Source organism: Alligator sinensis, unplaced genomic scaffold (genome assembly GCF_000455745.1).
Source record: "Alligator sinensis unplaced genomic scaffold, ASM45574v1 scaffold545_1, whole genome shotgun sequence".
NCBI classification, from domain to species: domain Eukaryota; kingdom Metazoa; phylum Chordata; order Crocodylia; family Alligatoridae; genus Alligator; species Alligator sinensis.
The window spans coordinates 1,745,256-1,754,292 of NW_005842209.1; the positions used below are offsets into that span (position 1 = coordinate 1,745,256).

Genomic DNA, 9,037 nt, shown 5'->3' on the forward strand with positions numbered 1-9,037 from the left:
CGGCAGCCAGTGCATGCAGCCCAACAACATCATGGGCATCGAGAACATCTGCGAGCTGGCCGCCCGCCTGCTCTTCAGCGCCGTCGAGTGGGCCCGCAACATCCCCTTCTTCCCCGACCTGCAGATCACCGACCAGGTGGCCTTGCTGCGGCTCACTTGGAGCGAGCTCTTCGTGCTCAACGCGGCGCAGTGCTCCATGCCCCTGCACGTCGCCCCTCTGCTAGCCGCCGCCGGCCTGCACGCCTCGCCCATGTCCGCCGACCGGGTGGTGGCCTTCATGGACCACATCCGCATCTTCCAGGAGCAGGTGGAGAAGCTCAAGGCCCTGCACGTCGACTCGGCGGAGTACAGCTGCCTCAAAGCCATCGTCCTCTTCACATCAGGTGAGCCTGTCCGGCGGAGATGGGGCTACCAGGGGGGAGGTCGGGGGGCTGGTGTGGCTTTCTCGGGGCCCTTTCCCTGCCTGAAATGCTTGGAGCAAAAAGGGGGGGGGGTGGCAAGCACAGATCCATCATAAATAAGCCTGCTTTAGTGAGGCCTCATTTCCCCTGATCTGAAAGCATTCGCGTTGGCAGCGGCTGAGGTTATTGAGCATCGTAAAAAATGGATTCGATCTACCACAAAAAAAAAGGAAGCCAAAGGGGAGAAAAAACAGAGGGAGAAAGAGGCAGAAAGTCTAAGGGGGCAGGGAGGAGACTGGGGAGAGGCACAGAGAGAGAGAGAGAGGGAGCTCCCCACTCTGCACAGCCGCACAAATATTGGAATTTTAACAGATTGCCTGGGAAAAAAAATATCAAATTAAGTGTAGGCGGTGGAAACATGCGTGCATGCATGTTAACAATTTTTCTTATGATAGATGGTTCAAATTAACTAGCAGGGAAGTGCATTAGCATCGCCTTTGAAGTGCTCCGGTTGTAGCCTATAAGAATATAATGCATCTTTTATTATTGTAACCTGCGCGAGAGAAATATATAAACATCAAAGGGGAACAATATGCAGGAAACACAGCAAATAGAAACAAAGCCAGAGAAGAAGCCTTGCCGGATCACCTAGAGATAGGCTGTAAATACATTTAGACTGGGGTCCATCTACTCCAGCTTTCTGCCTTCCTTTCTTCCTTCTTGCTTTTCTTTTTAAACCTGCTTGGCCACAAATAAATCCTCCTAATAAATCTCACCCAAAACTAGGCCGAAGCAAAATTAAAAGCATTCTTGAGCAAAGATGGCAAATCGTTCAAAGGCCTTGTTTAACAGTAAGCAGTTGATAATCCATCAATATTTGTTGCCTTTCATGCATGAAAAATAGTATTTACATTGTATTAAAATGACTCTTAAATTTGCACAATATTGTAATGTAGCAAATGTAGTATTAATATCGATTTGAACATCAGATAATTTATTTAGACAGGAGGATCTAATTTGTATGCAGGGTGGTCAGAGACGTGTACTTTGACTGCCCCCTTTTAGTTTCAGTGCAAATGCAGTCTTGTAGTGTTGGAGGGAATATTTCTTTGCAAGGGATAAAGTGCAGATCTTAAAACAAATGGAAGATTTACTGAATAGCCAGCTCGACATTTTAATGCATTTTATCTTAATAAGTCTTCTTGATGGAAACATGTTTTTCAAAAGTGACAAAGAGACTTGGCAGCATTTATCAGCCTGATTTAACTCCAGAGTCTGCCTGCAGACTTACAGACCTTGCCTTGTCCATTCATTTCAGGGCGTTCATCAATACATCGGCCAATCGCGGCCACCCTGCCTTGGTTTAAAGGCAACTTTAAAAGATTGTGTTTAAATCGAGAGGGAACTGGTGTGATATTTAGTGCTCTCGCATGGCGGAGGCCCACCGAAGGCATTTGCCCCAAATCAGAAGTGGCTTTTTCTCCCTTATTTATTTTTCTTCCTCTTTCTTAAATGCTGGACCTCAGCTAGGACTGGAGCTCGGGTTTTATAGGATCTGTTTCTTCCCCAAAGTAAAAGTTGAAAGTGTATCAAGGAGGGGCTGGCTCCAGCAACTGGCCCAAACCATGAATGGGCTGTAGGAAGGGAAGGATAATATTATTTTGGAGGAGAAGTGCATGGGGGCATATCAGAGGCTGGAAATACAGCTGTCAAGAGCAATTCACCTTCTCCCCACACCCCCATGCACATATTTCCACTTTGGGCTAAACTTGTTTTGATTGCTCGCCAGAGGGGAATTCAGGGGAAGCCTTTCTCCAAGTCATCCAACTTTGAAGCAAACTTTGACTGATGGGAAAGACATTTTTAGGCACATTGTGCAATGCAGTTTACGGAGGGAATAGGCTGGCGTGGACTTCTCCTCTTGTGGTTTTTACATGTGAGCTCCGGATAGTATATTTAATCCGTAAAATTCTGGCCATTTTCCAAGGGCTTGGGTCGTGACCCAAAACTCCTCTCCCACCCTTCCCCCCCCCCCCAGCTCTATTCATGCACACACCTCCATTTCAGTAAATAAAAGTTCCCAGGGAGGGGTCCAGCTAGATAACATAAATCCAATAAATCTATTTGCAGCGCAATAAGAACTTTGATTTCTAGTTATATGCCAGCTGATTACATCTATATTTTCTGAACACTAAACTCTTCCGAATGCGTAACATGAAATACATTCCCTGTACCACAAAGGATCAGGCTGGTGTGTGCTGCACAGTAATGGTTATTTATTTACATAATTTCTTTTCCATAGACTGCAGGAAGAAATATTGAGCTTTCCCTTATTGACACACTGCTATATAAAAAGGGAGACACACAGACATTCCACATCAGCCCTCCCTTCCTAGGCTGAGATATAATTCACGTGTGGCAAATATGTAGTGCGTGATTTCTTACGTGGGCTTCAGCTCTCTGGCCTCCAGCCCCGAATCGAGCCTTTTTTTCCCTTGATTATTTTTACATCCTGTTTTTAAGTGAGGAATTAGGTGGGGAGGGGGGACTTTCAGAAAATCCAGAGGAACCCAGATGCCAGGGGCAGTTCCCATAATTAAGCGGCAGGAAATATTAACTATATTAGAAAATCATGAGTGTTTCTATGTCTATTGCAAACCCCAAGCCGTATTCTTCCTTTTTTCTCCTCTATCTGGTAACTTCCTTCCCTTGATGGTCCAGGGACGTCGCAGTGTAGGGCATTTCACGGAAATATCTGATAAATGTTTTACTAACCTTAAGGGTATGACATAGGGAGCCTAAAAAATTCCGTGAGTGTGTCACTAGGACCCTTTCATATTGCATTGTCTGGAAGTTGAATAGGATCCCAGTGCATAATGGGCAGATAATGCATGTAAAATAGCAAGATATATGTAAATATGGAGTGTGATTTGTGGCAATCAACATATGAACAGGCCTGTGGTTTTGATATATATTGCAAACAAGAACAGGCCCGTGCTTTTGATGAGTATCTATATTCCAACCTGGTGCTTTAGATGTTGCAAAATATCACTGCATTAAAGGTACAGTATGGATTAGCAAAACAGTCTGGCTAGGGTAATTGTATATCTGAGGGATGCCTAGTCCGCAGCTCAGGTCAAAGGGTTTTTTTTCCCCCTCAGAAGTTTCTGAATTATAGCTTGTTTTATTTGTCTTTTTGCTCGAGGCCATCGCATTGTAGATGAAGGTGTTCAAAAATCTTTGTAAACCCAGTTCTTGAAATAGAAAGACATAAACTTCAAAAATGCAGTCGCCACAGATTTCTGCTTTGAATAATTTGTTGTGTCTTTCCAGGGTCATAATTTTACATTCACAATTTTGTAACGTCCTTTTGGGGCCATTAACATGCATTCATTCATATACAGATCTATATATTAGCAAAGTCTGGCTTTGATCTATATTAAACCGCACTGCTAGCTCCCTGCTCGCCTGTGATCCTTATGTTTTTTTAAATATTTATTATTAATATATGAAACAATGTGGGTATTTGAGCCATAAAGGCAAATCCACTACATTTCACTGCCGGTGGTTTCCCGAGAAAGTCTCTCACTAATCAGTTTATACACAATAATCCGCTGTCTTGGAATTTTTATAGGTATCTATGTATATGTATGTGCGTCTCAAAGAAGGAAGCTTCCAGTTTATGCTCTCAGATTAGTATGCAGTTGCCTAGATCGCAGCACTCTGCAGGCTACGAAGGATATATTTCTGGCTATATATCTGAAATGCACACATCCAGGGAGGATATATTCCTGGCTACATTTAGGCAATGCTCAGGCACCGCAGCCCTTTCCAGCTTTGTGTCTGATAGCTGCAGATGTCTGCTTAGCACAGCCTGGAGTAGCTGAGCCATATTCCCCTAGATTATTATACAGTTTACCAAGATGTGACCAATTTTCAATTACTTGATGTAAGGCACAGATAGGAGCACACCCTCCTTTTTATCTCTTTCTTTCTTTTTCTTTTGGTCTTTTTTGGCGATTGCACAGCGCAGGCGGCTCCAAACCCTGCAGCATTTTTGGCTTGATCTAATTTCCAGGCGTGTCAACAAATTCGTGTGTGTGTGTGTGTGTGTGTGTGTGTGTGTGTGTGTGTGTATAGCTAGATATAGGTATATCTATCTGGATATATAGCTAGATAAATCTATGTATCCGTGTCGAGAGAGATACACAGACGCACACGCACGCGTGTGTCCTGCTGCGTTTCTTTGGGGCGGCGCGGATGCTGTGGCGGGTCAGAGGGATGCGATGGATGGCTCTCCTGGCTCTGCATTTGAGTTGTATTCCTGGGACAAGGCGCGGCAGTAAAACAAAATAAATCCGCTCATAAACACAATAACCCTGCTCCTCCTCCCCACCCACCCCCCTCCCTCTCCTCCATGCACTCCTGGCAGAGGACAGGTTGCCGCGGCTCGGCTGGATTGCTTACATCTCCCCCCCCCTAACCCAGCCCGTTTTACATTATTTATTTCCAAGGTGAAGGAGGAAGCACAAAGGGAGGTTTGCGTGCGTGTCTCTCTGCCTGGGAGCGGGCGATCGCCGGGCTGCTGCCTGCCGGGGGGTGGGCAGGGGCCATGGGGAGGTGCAGCTCAGCCCCGCGAAGGGGGTTTGCTCATTGTGTCACTAACTCTTTGCCCCCCTTGTCTCCTTCCCCGGCGTGTGGCCGCCCGGGCAGATGCCTGTGGCCTGTCAGATGCTGCCCACATCGAGAGCCTGCAGGAGAAATCTCAGTGCGCCCTGGAGGAGTACGTGCGGAGCCAGTACCCCAACCAGCCTAGCCGCTTCGGGAAGCTGCTTCTGCGGCTGCCTTCCCTGCGCACCGTCTCGTCCTCAGTCATCGAGCAGCTCTTCTTCGTCCGCTTGGTAGGTAAAACCCCCATTGAAACCCTCATCAGAGATATGTTACTGTCTGGGAGCAGCTTCAACTGGCCTTACATGTCCATCCAGTGTTCCTAGAGCCCGGCCTCCACCCCCATAGGGACCCTGAGGACCAGCACCCACAGGAACACACGACCCGCGAGCAGTCGGGGTGCAGAGAGGGGGGAACAGAGGACACACAAAAAAAAAACCAGAGAGAGAGAGAGAGAGACAATGAACAAAAAAATACATGCATAAAGACTCGCGTAGGATCAGCTCTGTCACCCTGGGTGAAAGGAACAGGAAGGACCTGGTGTCTGTGGAAAATGTTGGGGACAGACATAAGAATAAACATAAATAACTAAAAGGACCGAGGGGATTTTAATCAAGCCAGAAGGAGAATAATGGATCTTCCAGGATTTATTGTGGACTGATGTGGATATATTCTGTACAGAAACAAACACTGAAGTTGAACTGAATCTTGTGTAGAAAAAAGACAAAACAAAAAAAACCCCACAAAAAAAAAAACACACGCAAACACTTACCACGAACATTGTTATTCATTTTGTAAAATATTAGTCTTTATTTTCTTTTTTTTTCTTTTTTTTTTTTTTTTGTAAAACTTAAAACAACGTATGCGCATAAAGGAAAAAACAAGAAACAAGAATTAGGGGAAAATAACATTTTCCAAATAATTATTAAAAAAAATGTCCTGTGTCTATGTATCTATATCTGTTTTGTATTTTTTTCTGGTTCCAAACCAGGTTTCCTGTGATTCTATACTAATAATTTTTGATATAACCCTTTGCTTCTTATAATGAGTGCGATATATGTTGTCGAAGCTGTTCTTCAAGAATTAAAATTGAAGTGAGAATTTAAACAAAAATAAAAGAATTTAGCAAAAAAAAAAACCCAGCCCACCACCCATGAGTCTTGTTGCTTGAAACATGCCAAACAGAATTGATAAAAATATATATGCTCCCTACCCTTTAACTTCCGCTAGCATTTAAATGGGAGAAGTTGGATTTTTTTTTAATCAAAGGATCACAGAGTTGTATAAATGGTCCAGGATTGACTTGATTGTGCCAGTTGAGAGCGGAGATGTCAAGGCTTTTATAAGAGGCAAGTGGAAACACAAGCAGTTCAATGCCAGAGAGGAATGAGTTTCTCTGAGATTGTATAGTAGCCTTTTCCTAACGCGATGTGCGTATATACCGCTCTACACATTTTGAAACACCCTTCTTGTCAAGTTGAAGTTTCTGCTAAGTTTCCCCATTGCTGTTTCCTTCTAGAATTCAATGGCAAGGATTGGAGTCACTGTATTCTACCATCACTGTGCGGAGGTGTACAATATAAGGCAGACTGTAGTCATTATTCGTTTGTTACAGGCTTGGTGGGTGTTTTTTATTATTATTATTATTACCCAAGGACTCAAAAGACCCACCAGTGTGTGTTCTGATTCTGCGCTGCATTTGCTATCTGCTGAAAGGATCGGTATTATTGTTTTTCTTTCCTCCAGTCACTAAGTGTAAAGGATATTCCCAACCCATTAATATAGAAATCTAAGCGGAGGTTTACTCGTTGGGTGGTGTATGAGTGTGTGTGCGCCTGTGTATCCCACACATCCACACGTGTAGTCTATTAGGGACGCGGGCACACATCCTAGCTGGGTCCACGGGCTGTGGCCTCTAGAAAGCGAGGATGGGAGAAGTGTGCAAAAGCCCCGGGTTTTTTTTTCCCCCCTTTCTCCTTTTTAATTTAAAAATCGTTTCCATAATGGAGCTCCTTTGAAGGTAAAGGCTTCACAATGCTTCTAGCTGGTGGTGCAGATCTCTGTAACAGCTTTCAGTGCATTAATGTTTTATAGGATCTGAGACGGAGCTGTAAGAACACATACTGCCAAGGGAGCTCTTTCTTAACGTATTAATAAAGCTGGATCTTTAAAAATAACATTTCCCCCCCCCCCCCACCCTCCGCGCCCTCCAAACAAACCCGGATGAGGCAAGATTTTCAATTTGTGGAGTCATTGGCAATGTTTTTCTTTTAATTTGCTGTCCATGCTCCCCTGGTTTGGTTTTTTTTTTTTTTTTCCTCTTTTTTTTTCTCTCTCTCTCTTTTTTTTTTTTTTTTTGCATTAACAAGATCCTTCAATCCAACCCGCTTGGGGTTTTTAATATTCCAGGCGCAGCCGATCCGAGGCGAGAGCAGCTCTATACAGTAGGCACTTATAGCTGGATAATCAACAGCGCGGGCAGATATTCTATGGGGGTAGAGCCAATTTCAATATGGAGACCCGAGCTGTCTTCCTGGGAGCAGCTCTGGGCCTGATTATTTCAAACCTGGGACGCCAGGGTGGAAATCAGACACAATTCCCCCCCCCACCCTTCCCTCCCTCCCCAACTCACATGGTGCTCTGTAGGCGACAGCTTTGTTCCTCCTCCAGGTCGGCTTCCCCAGGCAGAGAGGGTGGACCAGCCGTGCTCTCTACAGAGAGACAAGGGAAAGCAGAGCTTGAACTCGGCCGCTCAGCACTTGGAGAGACTGGAGTGATCCTTCAGCATTGTTTTGATGGGATGGGTGTGGGGTGGGATGAGGATGGTGGGGGAGAGGATACAGCGTGGCTCTGAGCGAGGAGATTTCGCTTCCTTCCAATGAGATGTAAATATATTCATTACAGTGTGATCCCACTGATGAAAACAGAGAAACTTTTTCGTAGGTCAGAAACGTATTTTTCAATTAATTTTCCTATTTATGAATAATGATAACCCAGCGATTGCCAAGAACCACGCAGGGGTGCAGGCGGTGTGCGAGCTGCACTGATTTCCATGTATGTGCCTAGCAAGAAGTGTTTCGTTCCCTTATTAAACTTTGCTTATATACGGTGTTGTGTGCTGCAGTATTCACTCTCCAGTATCTGTTGTGTGCGGGGAGATGTCCCTTGGCCACCCTCCGGGCTCTTGGCCCTGCCGTTATTTGCTGAAGATACATTGTCTCATCTTGTCTCTGGTCGCCCAGTGTGTGCTGCAATGTTAATGTGGAGAAGGGCCAGGGTCCCTCAATCAGCTGGTTCTTACGTACAATATGCTGTTTGGAAACCACCTCTAGTTACATTTCTCCTGCCTTGTTGCCTTGCTTAGCCTCAGACTCCTTCCTTGACCCGACTGCTGCATTTCCTCCCCGCCTTTGCAGTGGAAGCGAGTGCTTTGATGGTGTCCCCGCTTGGGTCAAATACAAGTTGGGGTTTGCTCTGCTGGCTGCAAAAATGACTCTGCCAGGGCCTGTCTGCAGCGCAGCTGTTTGCTTTTTCCCGCTGCAGTCACAGGGTGTGCTCATTAAAAAGTTTGTCAGCACTCAGACACTATAAGGCACAGACTTGGGCAATGCACAGGTTTACTCATTGCAATATAGTGACCTGGCCATACCTTTTAGCTTCCCACTGACTCGCTTGCTTCCTCCCACACCCCAATTAGGGTGTTGCCATTCAATCAAATCAATATTTGGAGTCCGCCTCCTTTGTGCTTGAGCCACAGCTGATTTCTTGGTAGACTGTCAGGGCAGGATCTCTGCCTACCCGGGGAGATCAAATAAACCTTGCTGGTTTTGGGAGGTGGGGGGGAGGATTTATTTATTTATTTATTTATTTATTTTAAATAGATGGTTTTCGGGCCGAAGGGAAAGGTGGGAGAGAATCGTATCTGACCCTTTCCCTGTCTAGATTTCAGTCTCTGGCTCAGCTGACCT

The 9,037-nt window shown here is 45.3% G+C and overlaps 1 protein-coding gene across 1 annotated transcript; it reads left to right on the forward strand.

Annotated features, from left to right (window-relative positions):
* The first annotated feature begins 31 nt into the window (after positions 1-31).
* LOC102387451 (nuclear receptor subfamily 2 group F member 1-A) lies at positions 32-8,172 on the forward strand. Its single transcript, XM_025207806.1, has 5 exons — positions 32-383; positions 5,115-5,302; positions 6,589-6,689; positions 7,479-7,513; positions 7,740-8,172. Exons 1-5 carry the CDS (start codon positions 32-34, stop codon positions 7,844-7,846), a joined length of 783 nt encoding a protein of 260 aa, XP_025063591.1. The 3' UTR covers positions 7,847-8,172.
* Positions 8,173-9,037: the final 865 nt, after the last annotated feature.